Consider the following 27322-nt stretch of genomic DNA (forward strand, 5'->3'; position numbering starts at 1 on the left):
AGGGTAAGTGACAGTAGAGTGATGAGTGATTAGTTTGGAAGCTACCTCAGATGAGGTACTCATGTGAACTAGCACAAGTGAAAGCGCATTAAGTCATGAACTGAGGTATGTGACTGGAAAGACACTGTAGAAGTAAAATGAATAGAATTTAGCATCCTGGTAGGTGTGAAACACAAAGTTGGGGCAGGTGAGAAGGGTAACAATTGGGCGGGGTTTTAAGCCTAGGTAACTGGAAGATTAATGGCAATATTGGTGAAAATGTACAGAGAGAGAAGAAAAGCAGTGCAGTCTGAAAGTAAAAATAAGTATCTGAGTTGCAAAACTCAGATAAGAAATAAGTCAGCCAGCCCTTGCCGGGTAACTCAGTTGATTGGAGCATTGTCCCCATGCACCAAGGTTGTGGGTTCAATTCCCGGTCAGGGCACATACAAGAGACAACCAATGAATGCATAAATAAGTGGAACAATAGGCTGGTATTTCTCTCTTGTTCTCGCTCTCCTCCTTCCTCTCTCTCAAATCAATAAATAAAAATTTAAGAGAAAGAAAGAAAGAAAGAAGTAAGCCAAAAGCAGGTAGAAGAGACTGAAGAGGAAGTTACTTGAAGATTGCCACTGGCCATCTAGACAACTGAAAGGTTACAATCATAAATGATCAACTCTATTACTCTCATAATGATTTCTGATTAGCTAGCATTTATTTTAAAACTGGGAACTGTATATGCTAAAAGTAAAGACGTCTGTATGACTTGAGCTCAGGTGACACTGGGGAACTCAGAGCTGTGGAAAGAGAAGCACCACTCTGGAGGCCCGTCTTTTGGCCGTTCGCTGAAGTAAAGTTCATGCATTTCTCGAATGCACACATTTACCAGAGCCACAGACGTGCTCCCCGATGCAAATACATCTACTATTAGAATAAGCTGACAGAAAAGAAATAGTATAAATTTTAACTCCAAGTATCAAAAACATTATTTATAAATATGAAGGGAAAAGATCTGTTTCAAACACTCAGAAAGTAAGTGGCTGGGTTGTAGGAGTCTGTGTCTTGTCGTTTGGAACCACGACTATCTGCAGCAGAATAAGACAGAGCAATGAATCTTCCAGTGCTGAGAAATGTATGCAGGAGTTAAGGCTCATTTTTGAGAGTTTTTTTATTATGAGCATCACCTCTAAGAATGTATCCCTTTTCAAGACAGAAGCCATTCCACACCTTCCGAAGCACTGTATGAAGCATCCAGGAGCTTTTAGAGCACCTCAGTGATAGCAAGTAAATAACAGGACACAACAAACCTTCTCTGACCCATTCTTAAAATCGCCCTGGCATTACCTGGCTGCTGCCTTGCTGAGTAGTCCAGTCCATCTACGTTCCAGATTCTCCAACTGTCCAGTGATTTTCTCTCTGTCAGCCAGCTCAGCTGACTGGGCGATTCTGCCTCCTTCTGCTTGAAGCATGTCTACTGTGGCCTTTCGATCATCTAGGAGTCGCTGGAGCAACTATTTTACACACGTTTAAAGAGAATGAAAAGTGATAACATGGGGTCACTTTAAGAAAAAACAAACAAACAAAAAATCCCAAATCCCAACCCCACTAAATCCTAAGCTTACTTGAATAACAGGTTTTTTTTCCACCTTGAGGCAAAAACGTAAGATATACAGAACAGTTCCTACTATCCATATGAACTTTTCATACACTTAAGTTTTTAAATAGAGCAATGAACTGCCATTACGTGACTAAGAGGAAACTTACTCTGAACTAGGAGAAAAATACACTGAAATTAAAATTAAGCCAAAAAAACCCCCATATCTAGATTAAACATTATACATGATATATCCATTATTTAGAATATCGCTGACTCTGAAAACACCAAAAACATTTTTAAGATAAAGGTATGACTGAAATGTTGAAATAGGATACATGGATATGTAAAACTAGAGGCCTGGTGCATGAAAATTCATGCACTGGAGAGGGCGGTCCCTCAGCCTGGACTGCCCCCTCTCACAGTCCGGGAGCCCTCAGGGGCGGGAGGTGACCCAGCGATCAGGGGAAGGCGATGCCCCCATCACCCCTCTGCTGCTGCCACTGCTGGCAGCGCAAGCCTCTGCCAGCCCTGGTTGCCTGCACCTTGGACCCGCCCTGGGCAGCTGGGGGGCTGAGGGCAGGTCTGGCTGCACCACGCGCCTGCCACCCCAGGCGGGGCTGAAAGGACTGGGGTACTGGGCGCCGCCATTTTTGTGACAGTGTGACAGTCAATTTGCATATTGTCTTTATTAGCTAGGATTATTCAGTCTAATACATGCCACAGTAAGCTAGTACATTAAGATAAGATGATAAAAATAAATTCCTACTTTCTTTTCAGGATCACACAAAGTATGTGAGGATTTTACTAAAACTCCCAACCATGCTCCTTAAACTATAAGCAAATGTGTTGTCTGCCATTCTCTATGGCTGTTACAATTCACTGTCTCAACATTCTCACTTACCTTCTGTTCTTGGATCTGTGCTTTCACCACTTTATACTCAGCAGATGGAGGTTTCTGATTGGCTATGAGCTCCTCAGTGTCTGCCAACCAGCTGAGCAATGGCTCCAAGGCATCTTGAAATTTCCCACAATGCAACAAAGCCTCCTGTAGTTGTGCAATTCTTTGTGCAACCTGTATCACAGAGGCTCATTATAAGAAGGGAACTTTTAAAATTACTACTGACCCCTTTACGTAACTACAGATTGCAACTGCTACATTTTTATTTATGTTCAGGAAAACCTTATATTTAGATGTCCCTTTACTTTGTCCTCCATTCCCAGTGTACTTGTTACTTCTTGCCCTCCCCCTACCACTTACCTTTTTATTCAGTGTGTTCCATCGAGCATTGATCTCTTCCATGTCATGTTCCAAACCCTGCACATCACAGTTTTTTCCAGCACTCTGAATCAATCCCTGGCCAAGTCCATTCACCTGCTGTAATTTCATCTGAAGAGGATCCACCTGTTCTTTCTGAAACATCTAGATAATTATAAACCAAAGAAGATTTAATCTCAAGGCAAACAGACCCTCTATACCACAGCGACAGGTTATTTCGGGGGAAAGATATGATTTAACAAAGGAGGGAAAGAATAAAAAGTAAAAACAAGCCATTTGTATAAGAAACTATTAAAGAAACACGTGGTTTCATATTTCTTTTCTCTCTTTCAGAAGGAGATGACATGAAATATCATAATTATGACAAAATCACTGATAGGCTGCCCCCTGCATGTCCTCTACCAGGGATTGAGTCCGAAACCCCGGCCATGTGCCCTGTCTAGGAATTGAACTTGGACCTCCTGGGTCGATGCTCAACCACTGAGCCATACCTGCCGGGTGTAGTTTCATATTTCAGTATGACCGCCTATGGACAAGTAATTACAGAGCTATCGCACTACTTAGGTCTTTAACCCAATGGAGACTCATGGTTTTTCCCCCCTCTTTAATCTGTTTGCTTAATTTTTAAAGTAAAAATCAATAGAGAAGAGAGAAGCATCATCCTGAAGAAATAAATGTGATGTATATATATCAATCCGAAAAGGAAGAATGATACCAAATGACTACTATTTAGATTAAAAATACCTTGGGGAAAAGCTTTAAGTGACCACTGATATATGCAATGCTCTTCTCTGACTAGGACTAATAACTCAATTAGCCAAAACATATTAACAGTATGAAAAATGCCAACCTCTTAGCTTAATCCCCCTGTGGCCATTTAACTCCATTTTGTTCCAGGGCCACAGACCACACACAGACAATAATCTTGAAACAGTATTTCTCTAATTACAAAGGGAAACGGGCCAATCCTGGGAAATGTCCTTAACAACTTCAGACACATAACTCTGAATAAGATGCAGATATAAATAAAATATTTTTAAAATGACACTATATATCCATCCATGTTACCACAAAACAGCAGCATTTGGAAACAATGTGAACAAGTGTAACAGGCAATGTGCATGTTTCTACTGCAGTTCACTCCATTACGACTTAGAGGTTTCTAAAGGAACCAAGGAGGAAAGAATAATACTTTTGCCACTTTAAGGAAAATAATGAAATAAATATTTGTCCCTAAGATCAGATTTCTTTCAATCATCAGAGGATAAAAATCGGCCATATTTCACCAATCTGGATATTTTCCCACCCTTTTTTCTTCCACAAAGAGTTCCTTCAGTTTCAGTAAGACAGGTGAGTCAATTAAGACTGAAGGATGGCCGAAACTGTTTTGGCTCAGTGGATAGAGCGTCGGCCTGCGGACTCAAGGGTCCCAGGTTCGATTCCGGTCAAGGGCATGTACCTTGGTTGCAGGCACATTCCCGGGGGGAGGAGGTGTGCAGGAGGCAGCTGATCGATGTTTCTCTCTCATCGATGTTTCTAGCTCTCTGTCTCTCTCCCCTCCTCTCTGTAAAAAATCAATAAAATATATTTAAAAAAAAAAAAAAGACTGAAGGATGACAGAAAATAGAAGAGAACAAAATAAGTGTGAAAAAGAATTCCTTAACCTTGGATAAGACTAATTTTGGTCTGTATGAGACCACAGATCACACTAAGATTAGGAAACTGATTCTAGAAAGAATGGTCTATGGCTGGATAAGTGAGTCACCAGGGAGGGAAAGCCCCAGGGGACACTAAAAAGGAAGGTTACAAAGGAAATTACCAGTGGGCTTCATTTTATACTATAATTTGATTACACCATATTTTGTTAGGCAACACTACAAGGCAGTTGAGCTAAAAATGACTATCTCCCCACAACAACATGGTTCCCAGAAAAAACAAGTGCCATGATTCCATTTTGTACTAAAGATGTTTTCACTGAAGAAAAGTCAGAGTAGAGGGGAAAAAGACAAAACAAAACTTCCATGTTTTAATTGCTTGGGTGCAAGAAAATGGTGGTGGTGGGGTTGGGGTTGGAAAAGCAACGAAAGCAGACAGCCAAAGATACAGAGGAAAGATGTCCAGTCCACTGAACAATCAAATCTCACTCACACTACGAGTGACATTTATATTCTTTCTGCGCGGTCTTAATATGGTAGCCAGCAACTCCATGTGGATATTTAACTAACAATCCGGTTCCTCAGTCACACTAACCACATTGCATGTGATCAACAGCCACGTGTGGCTAGTGCCTGCTATACTTAAGCACAGACAGAGAAGATAGCCACCTTGGCAAGAAATTCTATTGGATAATGAGGTCAATGGCACAGAAAAGTAAGTATCTTAATCTCTTTTATATAACAGCTAATTCTGTTATTGAAATTTGAATTTACTTTGTGTATGAATCTTTCCTATAGAAGCATTAGATTTCTTCCTTTGTTTCCTACCTCCTTTCTATGGGCTGTTTTGACAGATATGGGTATTTTTCTCATCTTTTTTCAGAAAGTTAAAAATATATGAAAGCACTTCTAAGTAAATGCTACCTAAATATTTATTTTGAATACAAGTGAACAGAATATTAAAGAAAGTAAATTTGAAAAACACTTGCTCCCTTCTCTCAACTCTCAAATAAAGCTGTTTTGCAAACTCAGTGCTTTTAGACACATTAAAATTCCTACTCTTTAGTATTTCAATAGGACTGTGCCATATTATTAACTAACCAGAGCTGGCAGACATTTCCCACAGCAGAACACTAGTAAAAATTATTGCACGATGTACATAAGATACAACAGAGACATAAAACAGAAAATTTCCCAAAGAATGTCTTCAAACACCTTTATCTTTGGTAATACCATATTCTCTCAGTTTTCATCCTAACTGATCCTTTTTGATGTCCTTTGCTCTCTTCCTCTTTCTCTTCTACACCTCCAAATGTTAGTGTCTGGGTGGGGATAAGGGAAGAAGGTCAGTCCTGGGCCCTCTTCTCATTCTATACTCTCGTCTAGGCAATTCTATCTACTCCTATGGCTTTAAATGTTAATTGTGATAGCCCTAACCGGTTTGGCTCAGTGGATAGAGCTTCGGACTGCGGACTCAAGGGTCCCAGGTTCAGTTCCGGTCAAGGGCATGTACCTTGGTTGTGGGCACATCCCCAGTAGGGGGTGTGCAGGAGGCAGCTGATCGATGTTTCTCTCTCATCGATGTTTCTAACTCTCTATATCTCTCTCCCTTCCTCTCTGTAAAAAATCAATAAAATATATTTTTAAAAAAATGTTAATCGTGATAAATGCTTATGATTTTATAAATGTATATCCAACTACTTTCTTTTTTTTTAAAAAAAATATATTTTTATTGATTTTTACAGAGAGGAAGGGAGAGAGATAGAGAGTTTGAAACATCAATCAGCTGCCTCCTGCACACCCCCTACTGGGGATGTGCCCGCAACCAAGGTACATGCCCTTGACTGGAATTGAACCTGTGACCCTTCAGTCCGCAGGCCGATGCTCTATCCACTGAGCCAAACCGGTCAGGGCCCAACTACTTTCTTAACATTGCCATGCAAATGACTCACAGGCATCTTGAACCTAACCATTCCAAAACTGAACAGTACTTCCTACTCCCCCCCCCCCCCCCCCGCCGCCCCCGCCCCGCAAACCTGTTCTTCCCTAAATCAACAATATACTACTGTCCCCATCCACTCAGTCGCACAAACCAGAACCTAGAAACCGTCCTTAATATCTCCTCTCCCTCCCTCTTAAAATAGGGGCCATTGTCAGGTCTTGATGATTCTACCTCTAAAATATATCTTGAATCCATCCAACTGTCTTCAAATCTACTTACATCTCTCTAGTCCAAGCAACCTGGATAATTGCAGTAGCCTAGCAGGCCTCTCTACTCTGTCCTTGATTTCTTAAATCCATTCTACACACAGGAGCCAATGTGATTAAAAGAAAAAATGTTTTTATTGATTTTAGAGAGAGGAAGGGAGAGAGAGAGAATCATTGATCAGCTACCTCCTTCATGCCCCTCTCTGGGGATCAAGCCAGCAACCCAGGCATGAGCCCTTGACCGAATTCGAACCTGGGACTCTTTAGTCCGTAGGTCAATGCTCTATCCATTGAGCCAAACTGGCTAGGGCTAAAGTATGATACTTTTGAGGATGTCTTTCTCAGTCACTGCATCCTCTCTTTAGATTCACTTCAAGGCACTCTTTCAAGAACCCTTGGTTGCTGTGGCCTGGCCCCTTGGTCTTTTAGTTCTAACATGCCAAGTTCTTCCCAGCTTCCATTTCCTTTGTCTGGGATGTTCTTCCCTCTGATTCTTTGCTAAGTTACTTCTATTTATCCTTTAGGTTTAGTTTTAAAATCCTTTCCCTGACACCACAATTGAAATTCAATATCCCTCTTATTTCTTATTCAATGAATAAATGAATCATTGTATAGAAATAGTGTTAGGGAAAGCAAACAAATCCATGAAGGTTCTGCTTATCGGTTAAGCATTCAAACACTGAACGGAGATTCTGGGGCTCTCTAATTTTTGCTTAAAGACTTTTTGGGCAAGTTTTAATTTTATAGAACCCCTATTTTATACAAAAGGTTTATTTCTTCCCCAGTAATTGGAAATAAGACTAAGGAAGTCTATAAATGAGAAGAGCATTTAAGTAACTACACATTGCTCTCAGTGGGCCTAGATCCCACTATAGAAATAGCAAACAAATTCTGACATTTTGCTTCTTTACCAAATTCTCATTATTGCTATTAAAAAGCTTACATCTACTTAAACCATGTATACACGCATACATTTGTACATCCATACACAGAGGATCTAAAGCAGGGCACTGTAGATCACATTCTGAATACAACCACTTGTCGAGTTCTAAGTGTTTACGTAAAAAATGATAGGTTCAATTTCCTCTAGAAACCCTGTTGGAAGAAATGAAATCCATACAGTTTTCATCTTGGAAAAACTTTTTAAAAATCAATTTAGCAAGATTTGTATACTCTATAGTGACATTTATTTTGTTTCAATAAATACTTTCAAATAGGCTCTCTACATTCTTATTGGTTAATAGTCCTGGCTATGGCTATGGAGCAGATTTCTCATTTTGTACAAAGATGTGGGCATCTTGCTTCCAGATATTCCATAAAGTAACCATACTTCAAAGGTGATGAACTACCTTGCAGCTGGGCTATTATTTCCTTCTCCTGTCATTTATGACAGGAACATGTCATGAAATGACTACCTACTGTAGCTAGAAGGATCCTTAAGAGATTATGTAGCTCCATCTACTTACTCATTTTGTAGATGGGGAAACAGAGATCCCAGAGACTGATATTAAGGCTTTCCCTGAATTTTTTCTTTTATGCAGATTTGATTGGCTCCTTATAAATTTAGTTTCTGTATTTCACTGATTACTGCTGTAGGCTTTACACTAGAAATATTCTGTATAACTAATAATGCCAGTCAGTGACTTTGGATAGGACACTGGGATCTTGGTGTTAATCCCAAATTCACTAGAACTCAGAAAACCGAATCAAATCCATCTATCTAAAAGGTGATGCATTCTAATTTGATAGAATGATACATTACAAAATAATTGGTGAAGCCCAAGATGGTACCACCAGGAGGGATCTGTGGCAAAATTGGCAGCTTATGGATCACCGTCAAAATGATTTTTTGTTGCTGGTAGTTGCATGTTTAAATGAACTGTAGCCAGCTAAGGTGACCTGAAAGGCTCTACAATGGAGTGGATGAGAGAACAACCCTTCTTTCTTTTTTCCCATTTTTTTATTTGTTGATTTGAGAGAGAGAGAGGGAGGGAGGGGGAGAGATGGAGATAGACAGACAGAAAGAAACATCAATTTGTTGTACCACTTATTTATGCATTCATTGGTTGATTCTTGAGTGTGCCGTGACCAAGGATTAAACCCGCAACTCTGGAATATAGCAACAACGCTCTAACCTACTGAACTACCCACCAGGGCAGAACCCATCTTTCTTATAGTATCCATGGAGATTAATACTCATTCAGTCAGTCAATCAACAGTGAATGCCTACTACAAGGAAGGTACTATTTGGGTCCTGAGGATAGTGTAAAACCAAAACCACCTCCACACTCAGAAACCCCCGGCTATATTAGATTATATTAAACTTTTCATTTTTAAAAAAATATATATTTTATTGATTTTCTACAGAGAGGAAGGGAGAGGAATAGAGAGTTAGAAACATCGATGAGTGAGAAACATCGATCAGCTGCTTCCTGCACATCCCCTATGGGGGATGTGCCCGCAACCAAGGTACATGCCCTTGACCGGAATCGAACCTGGGACCCTTGAGTCCGCAGGCCAACTCTCTATCCACTGAGCAAAACCGGTTATGGCTCTTTTTTTTTTTTTTAATTAATCTTCACCTGAGGATTTATTGGTTGTCTCCTGTGTGGGATGCAATCCACAACCTAGGTATGTGCCCTGATTCAGAATCGAACCTGCAACTTCTTGGTGTACAGGACAATGCTCCAACCAACTGAGCCACTTGGCCAGGACAAAACTTTTAACTCCTTCACTCCACTGCTTACCACTGATCAAACGACACCAGGGCAGTAAACTAGAATTTGCCCATCTCAAATTCCTTTGACTTAGGAGTGCTCAAAGATGTGAACACTGGTTCCCAACAGCTTCCTAACATAGTCTGTTCTCTAACATTAAGAATTTAAAAATCTTAAAAAAAAAAAAAATCTTTAAGGGAGATCCAGGAGAACATTTAGCCCAACTCCCTTATTTTAGAGCTTAAGAAACAAGAGGTACAGAAAAGGAAAGTGACTTGCTTCAGGACACAAAGTTTGACAAGATGACTGAACTACCTCTCTTTTTCATAAACATTATGACTTATTTTGGTTTTAATAAACAGCTTTTATATTAAAAAACCATAATTTGCACATCTGTATATTGCTTTAACCCAACATGCTTTGGTGAATTCTTTCAACTAACCAACATATCTCTTTGAAAGGGAAAGGGGGAGGATATTCACAGTGATTGAAATCTAATACACTTGATGATTTCAATGGGTTATGGCATTTCATCCTCACAAAATTCACAGGGTTCTGCCGTAACAAATGACGAAACTGGAGACTCAGGACATCTAGCTAATTTTCCCAAAGTGGTTAAGAAGTATCTTAGGTCTCATTCCAAAACCTACATTCTAGCCTCTATGTGACTGCTGATAATCACAGATCAATTTGATTTAGGCAAAGAACATGCTTACTGTAATTTCAAAAGAAGAGTCACCCATTCCTGCTAATAATCTTTTTTCAAAATGTAAACTAACAACTGTATACATCCCTGTCTTCCTTAGGCTTTTGTTATTTCTAAATAAAAAAAACAACAAATTATAGTTTTGCCAAGTGAAAGTAAGACATCTTTCCCCCCATAAACTCAATAAAAAGACCAGAAAATACCAGAAGCCCCAAAGAGAACCAAAGAAAGGAAGGACTGCCTGTGCCTTTCTAATCACCACCAATTCAGAGAATTTACAAATCTCCCTTTACTCTCTAGATCCTCCCCAACAAAATGAGCAACAATTACCTCATTTGAATTTAATCCATCGGTTGTAGCCAGAGGCACTTTCCCATGCAGCACTGTGCCAGTCGCCTCTTTTATCCCAAATGCTGGAGAATCAAGGTTCTCCTTGATCCACATTCCAGTGGAGGAAGACTCCCCTAGAACAGGAGTTCCTTCTTCTGATATAGGCACTGAATCAGTGTGAACAATATCTCCCAGGATGGGAACACCATCAGGGAACACTTCCTCCATAGCAGGCTCTGCAGCAGCTAGAGTAGAGGGCTCCTTGGGAGTGGGCACACTATCAACTGTGGGGACAGGTTCCTCTGAGGTGGGCACTGCAGCAGCTGGGGCTGTAGGTTCCTCTGAGGTGGGCACTGCAGCAGCTGGGTCTGCAGGCTCCTCTGGAGTGGGCACTGCAGCAGCTGGGTCTGCAGGCTCCTCTAGAGTGGGCACTGCAGCAGCTCGGTCTGTAGGCTCCTCTGGGGTAGGCACTGCAGCAGCTGGGTCTGCAGGCTCCTCTGGAGTGGGCACTGCAGCAGCTGGGGTTGTAGGCTCCTCTGGGGTGGGCACTGCAGCAGATGGGGTTGTAGGCTCCTCTGGGGTGGGCACTGCAGCAGCTGGGGCTGTAGGCTCCTCTGGGGTAGGCACTGCAGCAGCTGGGTCTGCAGGCTCCTCTGGAGTGGGCACTGCAGCAGATGGGGTTGTAGGCTCCTCTGGGGTGGGCACTGCAGCAGCTGGGGTTGTAGGCTCCTCTGGGGTGGGCACTGCAGCAGATGGGTCTGTAGACTCCTCTGGGGTGGGCACTGCAGCAGCTGGGTCTGTAGACTCCTCTGGGGTGGGCACTGCAGCAGCTGGGTCTGTAGGCTCCTCTGGGGTGGGCACTGCAGCAGCTGGGGCTGTAGACTCCTCTGGGGTGGGCACTGCAGCAGCTGGGTCTGTAGGCTCCTCTGGGGTGGGCACTGCAGCAGCTGGGTCTGCAGGCTCCTCTGGGGTGGGCACTGCAGCAGCTGGGTCTGTAGGCTCCTCTGGGGTGGGCACTGCAGCAGCTGGGGCTGTAGGCTCCTCTGGGGTGAGCACTCTAACAGTTGCAGTATCAGGCTCCTCTGGAGCAGCTGGGGTGACAGAGCCCTCTGGGATGTCCTCCCCTGTGGATGGCACTGCAACAGCTGGGACATATGCCTCAATGGTGACCACGGAAGCAACTGGCATGTCCTCCTCTGGAAAGGGCACTGTGACAGCAGCTACAGCAGTTCCCTCTGGGGTGGGCACTGCAGCATCTAGGGCATCTTCTACAGTGGGCATTATAGCAGTTGGGGCAGGTTTCTCTGGGATGGGTATCCATTCCTCCAAAATTGGTTCAGTATTACTAGCTTTGGTAACTTGTTCCCCCATAAAGATATTTAGCAATGATTCTGAATCTCTCATTTCTGTCTCCCCTCCATTCAGCTTGAGCTTTAGGTCATTCACAGTTCCCTCTCCATCACTGCTATGTCTCTGTCCTCCATCCAGCAGGTGCAGACTCTGAATCTCTGACTCTAGGGACTTTCTCTGGAGATCCTGGAAGACCTGTTCTGGGAGGTCTCTATGAAAATGTGCTAGGGCTTGGTCCTCCAAAAGCTGGGTTTCATAACCCAGCTCTTGTGCCTCACCATAAACTTTCTCCATGGACAACTCACAAGGGTCCACAGTTCCCAAGGAAGTCAGAATGTTTTCTTGATTAATAGCTCCTTCCTCATTTTCCAAATGAATCTCATCTGTTAGTAAATGTGAACCATATGATAACACCTCTACTTCAGATCCTGAGATAATATCTTTTAGTTCACAGCTAAAAGCAGAACTGAGGGGGGACCTCTCAACATTCCCCTCAATCTGACTGCAGTCTACCTGGAACAAACTGCCATTCTCTTTGGCTAGCTCAGCTTCACAGGCTGATAGGTTTTCTTCATGAGAAGCTCTGCAATCAGAGCTGGGCAATCCTCCTGGGTCCAGCTTTCCCGGTGACTCCAGGTCAGCTGGGTGTCTGAACTTAAATTCCCCTGCAGTCTTGGGGCTAAAAGGCACTTTTTCACACTCTGCACTAACAGTGGGAATGTCCCTCACGATATCAAAGTGGGCAGTAAGTTCCACAGCATTAGGCACCTGAGAAGAATCCAGGGCATTAAAATACTCACAATCCAATCCAGAATTATCACCTTTCACCCTTACATTTAAAACGTCTACATGCTCCTCTTCTAAGGCAGCCCCTGGAAAATTACTAATTACAAGTGAATTTTCTGTATCCTGGGATGGGGCCAGCCCTTCAGAAGCTTGGTTCTCCCGCTCAACTAGAGGAGTTATTTCTTCTTCACATAAACATTCTTTTTCAAGTTCAAGAAACATCTGCACTGAATCTGTGTCAGAGAGCTGCTCTGAATTGAAAGGACCAACAGTGTATTCTAAATTGGAAACAAGGCCCTCTAGCTCCTGGGCAGCTTTGTTTTTCAGCTCACCTATAGCACTCTCACCTGTGAGAATGTAACTGTAATCAAGAGGTGTATCCTCAAGAACAGAAGCCAAGCGATTCTCAGCTGGCTGTAGGTCATCAGAGCAACAAATATGACCAAGAGCTAAGTGGTCTAAAGTCTCCAAGGCAGCAGCCGAGCAATGGGACCCATCCTCTACCACTGCTACAGTGTTTGCTTGTTCTCTCTCTTCAAAAATATCCACCAGGCTGTTCTTTTTCTCATCTGCCATTGGAAAAGCCTTTCCTCTCTCTGACAGTTTCTCCTCCTGCCACTCCTCCTCAGCCTCCATCATAATCCATCGCTCATCTTCCTCAAACTTTAGTTCAGACTCTGTTTTCTCTCTTAGGCTGGGGGTTATGAGAACATGCAACTCTGGATCCAACAGCTCTTCACTCAGGCAAGGGGAGAGAGGTGGCATTTCCACAGTGCAAGCTGTGTCCCCAAGGGGGTGCTGCTTCTCTCTAAAGCCTCCCTTAGCCAAACTTTTCATGGCTCTGGGCCAGGTTGCACTTGAGAATCTGTGTTCCTGCATTAGATCTGTGTTACCACTTGGTGCTGCAGCTTCTGATTCTAGAGGCTGGAATTCATGGGGAGAGCTCTCACTGTGCTGCTGAAATCTGAAGTCTTGGCAGTCTCCACTTAAATTTTTCACATCCTGCACTTCTGGAATGCCTATGGATTTGGACACATGTTCCAGAGTTACTGATTCTAACTGAGGTTCCCTGTTGTCCAAATGGCCAGAACTTTCTGTTAATGCAGAACTGGATTCCTTCTTCTCTTGCAAGGAAGGATTTGAAGCACCAGCTTCTGAAACCTCACTGAGAGAAGCTTCCATCCTTTCTGCAAATTCTGGGAAATTGGGTGGCATGAAGGACTTCCATGATCTCCTGTTAACATTGTCTTTGCGTTCTGCATTTGGTCGCCTTCTGGGTGGCACAGGTGCCAACTTCTGCACATCACTGCTTAGCTTCAGTGCATCAAATATTATTCGCTCATCTAGCTTTTTGCCTTCTGGTGCTCTAGACTCAAAAACATTAGATGCTGCTCCTAAGGTACCATTGCTGGATATAGTACTTCCTTCCATCTTTTCCATGGTGCTTTTTGACGTCTGATTAAGCTTTGACCCCTGGTCAATCTGTTCATTTATCCTCATTGTGTCATATATAGACCGCTGTGGAACATAGCAATCCTCTATATAGCCATCCTCTTCCTCTCCTTTCCCCAGGCAGGTGGGGTTCCGCCTTAAACAGTCTGGCCTGCTGAGTGGCTTACCCATACTTCTTCAATCAAAACGAACCATCAACCTTTTAAATGTTTTTCATGAATTCCCCAACAATGCATTCTGTGTAAATTTAAAATTCCTTTACATGTTCATAATCCCAACCAACCAACTGGATTTACCCTCTAAAAAGGCCTGGAAGTTCCACTTTGAAACCATCCTGGGAGACGCTCTAAGAGGAACAGCTTTTTTTTCACAGGCTAGCAGTCTCATAGTTGCAGATAAGTGGTATAATTTACTCAACAAACAAAATAATTCTTTGTATGGCTTCTTTTTAAAGAGCACGGCTCTTTCTAATTTAATAAAAAAATCATCTGATATTGACAAGTCTTATTCAATATCTAGTTCCACTCACTTCTCATCCAAGGGGAGCTGGGGCAGGATTTACCCGATCGAGTCCTTTAACAATGGCACAGCCCCTCTAGTCTCCATGCATAGCCCAAGCTCCTAAGAATTCCTCTCATTTTATCCTGTTCCACCCCTGGAGAGTCCAGCTGGTCTGAATTAGCCATTCGTTCTCCCTAGTTCGCGTGTTTGCAATTGAACTGGGCTGGTCGGCGGATATTCCTGCAACTTTAAACACAGGAAGTCCTTCATTCGGGACCAGTCCGGGGCTTCCTGTCTCCCAAACATCACGGCATTGTTGTGGCTCCCAGCACAGCCCAGCGCGGTGGCCGCACAGCCAGGCGAGAGGGCCCGGCGGCGCGGCCTCGGAGCTCGCTCAGCGCGGCCCACTCCCCCGCGCCGTGCCGCGCGCCCGGCGGCCAGGTCGCCTCACCGCAGCTGGCAGGTGGCTCCGGCCTCGCCGGCCTCCGGTCCCGCTCAGGAAGTTAGTTTGTCCCTCCGGCCGCGGAGCCCGCGTGCTGTGGGTGCCGCCTCCCCCGCCGCCGCGCCGCGGGCTGCATGTCAAGCAGCCGCCTCTCCTCGCCGCCGCCGGCCCGCCGGCCCCCGCCCGCAGCTGTCACGGGCCCGGCATGCTAACTTCGCGCCGGAACAAAGGCTCCGCTCGGGCCGCGCGGGGGCGAGCCCTGCTCCCCGCTCCCTCGCGCCGCTCGCTCGGCGCTCGCTGCCAGTGCCGGGCTGGCGGGCCGCTCCCCGCCCCTTCCGCGCCGCCCCGCCCGGCAGCCCCCTGGAAGCCCCGAGCGCGAGGCAGAGCCCGGGGGAGGAGGTGGAGGCGGGGCCCGGGCGGGGGCCGCGCAAAGAGCGACCGGAGCCGAGAGCGCGGGGCGGCCGAGGGGATTGGAGGCCGAGGCGCGGAAGGAGGGGCTTCGGCGCGGGGGGGGGGGGGGCCCGGGCGCCAGCCGCTCGGCTCCGCGGGCCCCGCCCCCGCCCCCCCGGCCGGAGGGAAAGCCCCGCCCCGAGAGGGCGAGAGGAGGGAGCCGCACCGCGAGCCGCCGCCGAGCCGCGCAAATCCCCTGACAAAGGAAAGCCCCGCCCTCCTCCCCCGGGCCCGGCCCCCGTCGCCCCGCCGCGGCCCCCGCCCCGGGCTCCGAGCCCAGCCCCGGGGCCGGCGAACCCAGAAGGGGACCCGCCGCCCCAGCCGCCGGCTTTGGCAGGGCCGCTCGGGCCCATCTGCCAGCAGGGTCGCCGGCTGCCGCGGGCCGCCCGCCTCCGACTGGCTCCAGCTCTGCCGCCGAAGGCTCTCCGAGCCCCTCCGGTGTCACCGTTAGTGCGCCCCGGCCAGGCCCAGGAGCACGCAGCCTCGAACCCGGCACTTCCCGGTGTCCGAAGGCATGCGGTCAAACTCGGAGACCAAGTTACTGGGAAACTCTAGGCGCCTTCTCTCTCCTCCTCCTCCTCCTCCTCCTCCTCACATCAGGTCCTGGTCCCTTTCTGCCCACAGGGCTGAGCGGCGTCAGTGACTCGGGGGAGATGCCAGCAGCAGTGTCCCACGCCCAACACCTGGGCTCCCTTACTGCTGCGCACATGCAAGGAAACCCGAGCCTCCGGGCCAGCTGAAGAGCAGGGGTCTGTGTTTCCAGCTTGATGATAGAAAATGCTATAGAAAGGTGGCCCACAATTCTGTCCACAGCTTTTTGGCTTTTAGAAAAGCTAAGTCACCTGGTGACATTAAACAAAGAAAATACAAAAGGAAACCCAGGAAACTGTCCACCAGAGGCAGCTACATTTCCGAAGGGCCAAAAAAAATCTTTTAAAATTTCAGTTGGCCAATAGACCGTCAAACTTACAGAGAAGTTATTTCTATCCTTTACGCAGACAGTAAGTGAGGCCAACAGTTGGTGTCTGGAGATCTGGCAGTGCAACCCTGAGCTGAGCCTTACCTACGCAGGAAGCCGGAGAGGTCCTTGGCAAAAATGAGGTGTGGGCTGAAGCCTGTGCTCAGAATTAAACAAATAAAAGACCTTTCAATGGCAAACTGTTTTTACACTTTCTCACTTTGATCCATTCAGCCCACTCAAATCCGAAACTCTCTCCCCATCTGTAAACTGGAAGAGAGGGGCACAGACTAAATTATGTCTTGACTGCCTTTCTAATTTTAATATCCTTTAATTCTAAAACTTTTAAAGGAGCTGCCCCAGAATCCTGAGTCCTCTTGGTCCCCCACTGCAAGACACTAGAAGCCCTGTCTCCTGAGGAACACACAGCAGAAAGAACCAAAAAAGATGCTTGACCTAGAGAAGGTTCCAGGCAATATGATAAACAAGAAGTATCTATCTGAAGGACTGGAACAAGGGAGGACGGAAGCTTTTTCTGGATACAGTGTCTCCTTCAGCTGACACACGAATATCCAAGGGCACATTTCAAACAAAGAGCTTTCTCACAGCTATTCAAAGAATAGGGTGTCCCTTAAAGTGGTGAAATTCCTAATTCTGGAGGTGTTTGAGCGGAAATTCATACAATCACTTGGCAGAGATTTGCGGAAACAGATTTTAAAATCCGCTATCAGTTTGTTTAGAATAAATGTTAAGTTTCCCTCTGACGCACTGTGTTCCTAGGGGCTTGATCAACTAACAGATCTGATTCTTAACCTTTCAGGGAATCCAGGTTTTAATTTTCTTTTAATTATTCAGTACAACTGGAAAAACCTAGGGAAGGCAAGATCAATTTCACTAGCAAATCTCTCCGGCCAAATACATTCACTTAAGTGTTCAGATATCATAACACTGTTAGCGTGCCAGGGCCCTTCTGGCTGGAAGAATCTGAGGAATTCTGGCTCTGGACTAAGGGTGGGTGGTTATTCTATTATACAAAATGATCTTGATGTGGAATCACAAACTTCCCAGGCAGAAATTCCTTTCCTGTTTCCTCACCAGTCAGGTGTCAATCAATTCAATCTTTCCCCTTCCCACACCTATCTACCCTATTCTCACCAATGCTCCATATTATAATATAAAATAAATAAGTGGAGTGCTTTAGCCACTGTGAAGATTGGATTCAAATTGCTTTTCAACTGAAGTCACACTCTAAGCGTTAGAGCAGTATTACAGAAAAAAAACCATCCAAAGTGCAAACACAACCTTATAAAAAGGATTAGGTAAAGTTCCCCAACCCCCCAGCCTCCACCCTCAAAGAAGCCAAAGATTGCTTTGCTTCTTCTTTATCACCAGTATGTTTAGAAAGAAATCAAGAGAGGAAGCACAGTGTCTCTTTCCACAATGTGTCTTATTTTTTATCTGTTCATGAGTTTCTCTTTAGTTTTGGTATGTGGAACTCTGCCAATAGCCATCACAGTGACTGAAATAAATACCTGATACAGTGTTCAGCCTCGTGTTGCCCTGATAGCTCCAACATCAACAAAAAAAGCATCTGTTCATTTCACGTGCAGTGTGTAAACTTTTTAAAAGAGAAGTACAGGGAGCTCCAGATAACCACTCAGGATGCTTCCCCCACTTCTGCAACCCCAAATATATGTGCTGAAGCCAAATTTCAAATTAGTTTCCAGTTAGTTGATTACAGAGTTCAAAGAATTCTCTGCTCATTTAGAAATTCCTTAGAACAGAATTTGGTGTCCGATTTTTCTTCAGTGAACTTAGAAGAAAGAACAACCCAGGCCCTTTCTGCTATCTTCCTAATTAAAGAGTCTCTTCACACCCTTTCCAAGTTTTAGACCTGGGATCCTGCCTTTGTCTGCTCCAGACTTAAACCACCCTTAGGACGATCTGGAGCCCCTGATCCACACTTCCTCAGATTCTGTAGCGCCTTTTCGTCCACCCGCCTCTCCTGGAGGATTAGTGCTGACTGGAGGAAGATACAGAAGACTGGTTGGGTCTTGCCCATTTTAAATCTACAAAATGCCTTTCATTTCAGGATCTCTAGCCTTTACAAGCATTTATTTACTGGCAAGGGGAAACTCCACAGTATTAGTCTGTACCTGCTGGGCAACAGTCATTACCATCCTTTGGTGCTTTTATTGTATAAAGATGGCTACTGAGTGACTCATTAAGCTTATACAGCAAGATGTAAAGCTTGTTTTAAATGGGATACTACAGATTTTGATGCTATTTGAGTTCTCAGGTGTTCCTGAACCCATGAGAAAATTTTCCACACATTTGCAGGAACTCTTATGACCCCTATAAGCTCCTCCCTGCTTGTAAACTTTCCAAAAGACAGTGTATTAATTCCTCTTTTCGCTACTCACCAAGACAGTGGTGATGACAAAAGTATGGGGCTTTGCAAATTAAAAAATACCTGACAAGAGTGGGAGGAAGGGAGGGAGTCAGGGGGAACCAGGGAAGGTTTTATGGAGGGAATAAGTTTACTCATTAGGACTTGTACACATATACAGAGATGGTGAAGACAAGGATTTCTAAGTGAAGAGTTAGAAGCAAGAAACCTAAAAATGCATGGACCCTAAAGAAGCAAATTTGAAGTCAGTGTGGCTTAAATACAGAGCATATGAAAAGGAAAAATGGGAGGTCAGAATGGTAAGTAGCTCAAGGCCAGTTCACCAGGGCCCTTGAATGCCAAGCCAAGGAATTTATGCTTTATTCAGAAAACCTAATAGTACATCAAGATTTACTTATTTAAATTTACCAGAGGTCATGAGAATTATTGAGCAGTGTATGGAAAGTTTGCTAAGAATTTGGGACTCGGTGCTCATTCAACTGCCATTTAATATGTATTCTCTCATTTAAAAAATCCAAATCAGTGGTTCTCAACCTTCTGGCTCTTTAAATACAGTTCCTCATGTTATGACACACCCATAAAATTATTTTCATTGCTACTTCATAACTGTAATGTTGCTACTGTTAAGAATCGTAATGTAAATATCTGATATGCAGGATGGTCTTAGGCGACCCCTGTGAAAAGGTCGTTCGACCCCCAAAGGGGTCTCGACCCACAGGTTGAGAACCACTGATTCAAATCCTTAGTTTATAAATGAAACTTGAAGTGGTAAACTTACTTTTCCAAAGTAACACAGCTATTAAATTCTTGGGCTCTTAAGGTTGAGCCTAGGCCTGCAGATGCTGCATTGGTGTCAATATGTATAAAACAGATTGTAGATAGGAAGATTGAAGTTGAAGCAACCAGGAGGATTACACAGGTTAGGCAAGAGGTAACAAAAGCCTGGACTTGTGAAAATTGAGGGTGGGAGGCTGTGAAAGAAACTGCAGAGGCAGAATATTTGGACTTCACAACTGACCAGATAGAAGGTAGAGTGTAGTGGGGAAAATAAATGTAAAATGATGCTGTAGTACTACTTTTGGATTCCTGAGGGCATAGTAAAACTATAAAACAGTAGCCAGGAGGAAGACAATATCTGAAGATCACACATTCAATTTAGGGCATACTGAGTGTGAAGTACTCAAAGATGACCCGTGTGAATGGAGGTGTCCAGAAGGCCCCTCACACAAAAGACTGAAGTCCAGGGTAGAGTTACAGATTTGGAATCCTTCTGCAATAGAACAGTGAAGGGGTGGGGCATCCCTGGGGTTTCATGTGGAGAGAAAAGACAAGGCAGATGACAGAATTTCAGGAAGTATGTGTTTGGGAGGTAGGAAGACAAACCAAAAAAGAAAGCAGAAGATCAGCCAGAGAAGAGAATGGGAAGTAAATGGACAGGAGGGTTTTAAGAAATGCTGCATAACAGATGAATACTTCCATGAAAACAGTTTCAGCACAGTGATAGGGACGGGATCAGATTACAGGGTAAGTATAGCCAGTGGTGAAAAAGGAAGTATTGGTCTTCTCCTTTAAAAAAGAAAAAAATTTTTTTTTATTGATTTCAGAAAGAAAGGGAGAGGGAGAAAGAGACAGAAACACCAATGATGAGAGAATTATTGATTGGCTGCCTCCTGCACACCCCCTGCTGGGGATCAAGCCCGCGACCTGAGCATGTGCTCTTGACCGGAATCAAATCCGGGACCCTTCAGTCTGCAGACTAATCTGAGCCAAGCCAGCTAGGGCTCTTCCTTCTTCTTGAGACTCTGTTCTTTTGGCTTCCAAGATACTGTACTATCGTGATGTCACCTTTCTAGCCAGTCTTTGTTTCTTTGGGCTCTTCTTCCCTAAGGGGCTGGATGTGGCCTGGTGGTTCTGGGGAGGTTTTCCAGAGAAAGTGACCATGTGCGTTTTCACTACTGAGAGCAGTCTTTCCAGTAATAGAGTTGCATGACTTTACAACTGTCACAAGTTGATAACTTCACAAATTTGCTTGGCTATCTCTATGAAACAGGTCCCTGGGTTGAATCTCCAAGGAATCTTGCTATAGGGGTCCCCCTCTCCAGTATTAGAAAAGGAGGTAGAATAAATAATACAGAGGAAAGCGATTTCTGAAAACTGTCTTTTTCATTTTGATTCTAAAGCAATTCATATATATATATATATATATATGTATATATATATGTATATATATATACATATATATATATTATTGATTTTTTACAGAGAGGAAGGGAGAGGGATAGAGAGTCAGAAACATTGATGAGAGAGAAACATCGATCAGCTGCCTCCTGCACACTCCCCACTGGGGATGTGCCTGCAACCAAGGTACATGCCCTTGACTGGAATCGAACCTGGGACCCTTGAGTCCGCAGGCCGACGCTCTATCCACTGAGCCAAACTGGTTAGGGCTCTAAAGTAATTCTTAACACTGACCACAAACAAATAATTTAGGTTTAAATTTAAAGAATTAGACCAAAATCAGAGCTCTCCCTTTGGAAGTGAATTGCAAGATGAGATAGTAAATGGTTCATTTGAATGGATGCAATAAATTCAAGCTGGAGAAAACCCAAGATATATTCAATTTCTTTCAAAATTTTTTTTTGTTTTAATCCTCACCTGAGGATATTTTTCCATTGACTTTTAGAGTTAAAGGGAGGGGGAAAGACAGAGAAACATCAATGTGAGAGATACATTGATTGGTTGCCTCTTGCACACACCCCAACAGGGATGGAGCCTGCAATGGAAGTATACATGCCCTTGACCACAATCGAATTCATCTGTGGGCTGACACTCTATCCACTGAGCCAAACTGGCTAAGGCTCTTTCAATTCTTATCATCTTCTTCCCCTGAATCATATATACACATAACCAAGGATTAGAAACCCATAATTTGCTGAAAATGTGAAGAATTAAAGCTATGCTATAAAACATCTTGATGTATATGTGTTTGGCAGAGAGATGAATTACATCTGTGTTTTTAACTGCTTTCCTCTGAAATCAGGCTGACATTTTTCTTTCACATCTCAATGTTTTCATTAACGACTGATTAATACTAAGAGGTGTCTCTCCCAAAGATGCTGACTTGGCAGTTGCCATTGTATGGCAGCAGAGGAAGAGAACATGGTCTATGTTAAAAGCTAATTAGGCCAAGGACCCTGAGATCATTAAAGCTGATCTGATGGGTAACTGTGACGAGGGAAGTCACTGAGCTGGTACTGGCTTCTGGTTAATCCTGGTTAATGATATGAAAATAACATTGATTTGTAGAGCACGTTAGCCAAGGTCAAAATGGCCTCAGAAATACTTGCTAGCTGTGGGAATCTGATAGGAATGAATAAATGAGTAATTATATATAATTTAAAGCTATGTTACAGACCTAAACCCACCTACGCATGGCTACTTTAAGGTTAAAAAAAAGCTCTACACTTGTTTCATTGCTATCATCAAACTAATTTTACTTTATCCTTATTTCCAGTTTTCCAAGAAGAAAAGAATGAATCTAATCCTCAGCTGGGCTTTAGATCAAGTCTTTTGATGAATGATCATCCCCAGGTACAAAGGGCATAATTTTCCTTATTTTTCAATATTAAAATATTTCATAACATTCTAATTTATAGGTCTGAATAAACTTTTTTAAAAAAAATATATTTTATTGATTTTTTTTACAGAGAGGAAGGGAGAGGGATAGAGAGTTAGAAACATCAATGAGAGAGAAACATCAATCAGCCGCCTCCTGCACACTCCCTACTGGGGATGTGCCTGCAACCAAGGTACATGCCCTTGACTGGAATCGAACCTGGGACCCTTGAGTCCGCAGGCCGACGCTCTATCCACTGAGCCAAACCGGTTAGGGCTGAATCAACTTTTTAAAATAAAAGAATATTATCATTTACTGAGCACTTGCCTAATGCTTTCATCTGTATCACTTCATTAAATTTTCATAAAAACCCCAAAGTTATGATTTACCATTGTTCACATTTTATAGTTGAAGTAACTATACAGAGTTTAAGTATTTCCCCCCAAGGTCACTCGAGTAGTCAATGATAAAGCCAGCACTGAAAGCTGGGTATTTCTGACTCAAACTCATACTCAATTTTCTTTTTCAATACGCCAAACTGACTGAAGTATGAAGACTCTTCTTAACTGCCAACAAGCTGAATAAATGACAATGACTCTAAAGTGATGGGTAACTACAAAGCAGTATTTCAGAGTCTGGCTTTCTTCAAGTACATCTGCAATAGAAAATTTCTTTCTTAGTTTTGCTTTTTGGTCAGGTTAGTACTGAAATGAAATTGTATTCCTTTAAAATATGCTCACTAGTAGAGAAGGAAGGGAGCCCAGAGGCAAAATGGAGAGGGAAGGAATCCAGGCTAGGATCAGAATTTCTCAGGACACCCAAGGATATACCTCAAATCTTGCAGAGCAGACAGCATTTTGAATGAGAAATAATCTTCAACTATACGTATACCAACATGCTAACTACTTTGAAGAACACGAAAATAGATTTATTGAGATGAGAGATGGGACAAATACATATAATCAGAAAATGCCCAAATTAGGCAGTATATGATAAAGGCTAAATGATTACACATTTTAAGCAACATAGAAGATCGGGAGTAGTAAGCTGGGGAGATCAAGACGGTTTTGTGCAAATATGGGACTTCAGGTATAGACAGAAATAAAATAGGTAAAATATATAAGGAGTTTTTGGGAGAAGTAGATGGTCTATATAGGAAATAAAACTGGAAAGATAGTGGATATCTAAAATGTGGATACCAAACCCTGGCTGGGTGGCCCAGTTGGTTGGAGCATCATCCTTTACACCAAAAGGTTGTGGGTTTGATCCCAGTCAGGGCATGTTTGGGAGGCAATTGATTAATATTTCTCACTCATATTGATGTTTCTTTCTCTCTCTTTCTCTCTTCCTCTCTGTCTAAAATCAATAAACATATCCTCAGGTAATGATAAAAAATAATAATAATAAACTTTTAAAAAATGTAGTTTCCAACACTGGAGAAGGAAAAGACTGAAGGCTTAGATGTAGACCAGTTCTGAAGGACGCTGCCATTTAATTCATTAGATCAGATGTCTCCTGCATTGATGTGGGGAGCTTAAGCACTCACAGAGAGAACGGTGAATATAGATAGGAACTGAGGGAAAACTACTTTAGAAGCCCAAGTTTTAGAAAGCTACAGCATAATTTATGTCTTTTTTTCTGTGGGAACCAAGTGCGTACATGCTGACTGTCCAATCACACAAGCTCTCTGCATTCTGAACAGAGGGTCCTTTGTTCCCAACAGCAAGGCTCAAAAGAGGCAGAGTCCGATAAAATCACACTGAGATCAGCACTCCCAGCTGGTGCAGGGGCTGATGCCATTCCATAACACACCCTACAGGAAGCAGCTCAGATACACAGATGACTGATTTCCACAGCAGGAGCCTGTGGCAGGGTGGGGCGGGGACTGGTCAGGCATGGAGAGCATTCTTTAGCCACTGACTCAAATTAGTTCACCAAGACCCTGACTTTATCCAACAGATCTGAGTAAGTCACTTCAGAACCAACACAATTTCTTAACTTTTTTTTTTTTTTTTAAAGAGGAAAACCATGAAGCTTCTCTAGGCAGTGGAACTATTTCATCAGTTAACTCTTACTTGTCATGGAATATGATAGAGGGCAAATGATCAAACACCCTATTTTGCCAGAAGTGGGCTGAATAATTCTTTGTTGCAAGGGGTTATCCTGCGTATTCAATGACACCCACTATCAGTGGTTCTCAACCTTCTGGCCCTTTAAATACAGTTCCTCATGTTGTGACCCAACCATAAAATTATTTTTGTTGCTACTTCATAACTGTAATGTTGCTACTGTTATGAATCGTAATGTAAATATCTGATATGCAGGATGGTCTTAGGTGACCCCTGTGAAAGAATCGTTCGACCGCCAAAGGGGTCGCGACCCACAGGTTGAGAACCTCTGCACTAGATGCTAGTAGCAGCCCCCCTCCCCCCAATGTCATGAAAATTAAAAAATGTCTTTAGACATTTAGGACAAAATTAAAAAATTGTCCCCCAAGGGCAAAGATGCCCCCCAGTTGAGAACCACTGGTTAAGCATGAGCTTTGGGTGCCAAACAGACTTTTCCATCCCCAGCTCTAACATTTACTTGATATTTAGCTTGAACAACTTAACATCTTCAAGTCTATTTTCCTATCTGCAGCTGGATTTCAAATGTCTGATTTACAGGGAGGAGGGGTGGGGAGGTTAGGATTAGAGACCATTCAGGCATAGGTCTCTCTTACTGCACTTACCTCTACATCACCACCACTGCCATTCTTAGTGTCCATCTCCCATACTACACTGGTAACAAGAGACTCTCTGAGACCCCCAGCACCCATCACAAGTACTGGTAACAAGTGCTCAGTAAGGACGGGCAGAAAGGAATATGAAACACCTTTCTCCTACCCCCACATAGGGACCCATGGACGACTGCCATGTGGCACTTATTCTCATCCCTGGGTGGCCAAAGTCCTGAAAGGTCCACATTTCAAATCACAGCACTGGTAGCAGGAACACAGTTTGTGAAGGCCTAGGCCGTAAGTGTACCCCATTAATCTTCCACAGCGAATACCAGAGACTGGTATTTGAAAAACACTGGATAGTGCAGTGGTGTAGTATTAAGGAAGGTGGGGAGGGAGCACATTCTCCCCATAGCTAGGTTTCCCAACCGGGACAGCTGAGACTTGGGAAGAATCTGCTTGGCAGGAGACAGCCCTTGGGTGCAGTGACCTGACATGACTCCCTGTAGGACTCATTTTATTCCTGGTGAACCAAACAACTCTAACAATGAAGTGCCCTTCAAAGCAACTCATCCCACTTCCTAGAGGCTCACTGCTTACAGCCCCTGTGCCAGCCAGTTAGCCTGAAAGTGCCCAGGATTCTTTTCTGAAGCTCCAGGACTAGGCTAAGGCTGAGACCACTTACTATGCATTTCTAGACACAGCAAGAAACTATCCTGATCTGCAAGTCTGTGCTAATCTCAAATGTATTCACTCACTGAATACTCAACAATAAATACAAGTTCTGCCTGGGGTAAATTCTCGTTTTTCTGGAAACATAGTTTTCTTCCTTCTTGTACAAAAATCATATGATGAACCTTAGTTGCAAATGTTACGTGCTGACAATAGATGTGAACAATTTCAGTAAACGTAGCCCTGGCCAGTTTGGTTCAGTGGATAGAGTGCTGGCCTGCAGGCTGACGGGTGTCCTGGGTTTGATTCTGGTCAGGGGCACATGCCTGGCGTGTGGGCTTGATCCCCAGTAGGGGGTGTGCAGGAGGCAGCCGATCAGTGATTCTCTCTCATCATTGATGTTTCTCTCTCTCTCCCTTCCTCTCTGAAATCAATAAAAATATATTAAAAAAGAAAAAAAAGAATTTCAGTGAATGTAAATCAAACTGTTCAGTCCTTCCTTTTGGTTGAAGATATATTCGTTTAGTTGCTTTAAAATTTCCAAACAGGTTTTTATGAGATCCATCAATGTATGCCTTTTTAAAAAATATATTTTTATTGATTTCAGTGAGGAAGAGAGAGGGAGAGATAGAAACATCAATGATGAGAGAGAATCATTGATTGGCTGCCTCCTGCACGCCCCCTACTGGGGATTGAGCCCGCAACCCTGGGCATGTGCCCTTGACCAGAATCGAACCTGGGACCCTTTGGTCCACAGGCCGATGCTCCGTCCACTGGGCCAAACCAGCTAGGGACATCAATGCTTTCTTGACAACCTTCCTATAGATTTTCCTACCTTCACTGAGGCATGAATGAGGCTCCTTTAAGATGATGTAAAGGCTGCTGCTATCTTGGGATTTTGCTTGTGATGCTGGTATTTGGAATACTAGTGCTACTTTAAAATGGGGCTGGAAAAAGTTTACCATGAAGCAAACTTACAAGCCTTAAAGGTTCCTTCACCATCTCCCCACCCAGTTCCTATGGTGAGGGTGGAGAGGATTATTACAGAGCATTGGAATTCTTGGGGGGAGGGGAAATGGGGGATGGTCACATTGGGTTATAAATATCAGTAGCCAAACAGTGAGCTCCCGGGCTAAGGAAAACAACAGACAAACTGTAGTCTCCCCTTAAAGACACAGAACAAGGAGGATCCCTGAAGTATTTCCACAAAGGAAGTTCCTCTTCTCTTTAGAAATGCATCATCAACCAACACCTGTATCAACAACTCTATGCAAAATAAACCGCAGATACCAGGGAAAGTGACTAGGAGGTTTTAAATCAGACAGATTGGTACCAGCAAAAATAAAGAATCCAGCCAGGGCCTGGCCTAAAGAAAGGCAGACTTAGAGGCACTTGTTGCTACTACAACAGTCATAATCATTTTATCAGAAGGCACCCCCCTCCCCCCATAAATATTTAACTTAATCAACAAGTGTTTTTTTTCCCCAACTGACTATTG

At 43.7% G+C, this 27322-nt stretch overlaps 1 protein-coding gene across 2 annotated transcripts in view; it reads right to left on the reverse strand.

Moving 5' to 3' along the window:
- The window catches only part of MACF1 (microtubule actin crosslinking factor 1), a 340411-nt gene that overhangs the window by 52470 nt on the left and 260619 nt on the right, over positions 1 to 27322 (reverse strand). The window contains exons 1-4 of one of the 2 annotated variants that reach the window (XM_081085881.1): positions 10469 to 14866; positions 2835 to 2996; positions 2478 to 2648; positions 1324 to 1490 (exon numbers count right to left, since the gene is read on the reverse strand). In XM_081085881.1, coding sequence (XP_080942007.1) covers positions 1324 to 1490; positions 2478 to 2648; positions 2835 to 2996; positions 10469 to 14227 — 4259 coding nt within the window. In that variant the 5' untranslated portion in view covers positions 14228 to 14866. Of the gene's footprint in view, positions 1 to 1323; positions 1491 to 2477; positions 2649 to 2834; positions 2997 to 10468; positions 14867 to 27322 lie in introns of those variants that run through there. The other variant, XM_081085882.1, reaches the window with a different exon arrangement.

The sequence above is a fragment of the Myotis nattereri genome (assembly GCF_964212035.1).
Source record: "Myotis nattereri genome assembly, chromosome: 3".
NCBI classification, from domain to species: domain Eukaryota; kingdom Metazoa; phylum Chordata; class Mammalia; order Chiroptera; family Vespertilionidae; genus Myotis; species Myotis nattereri.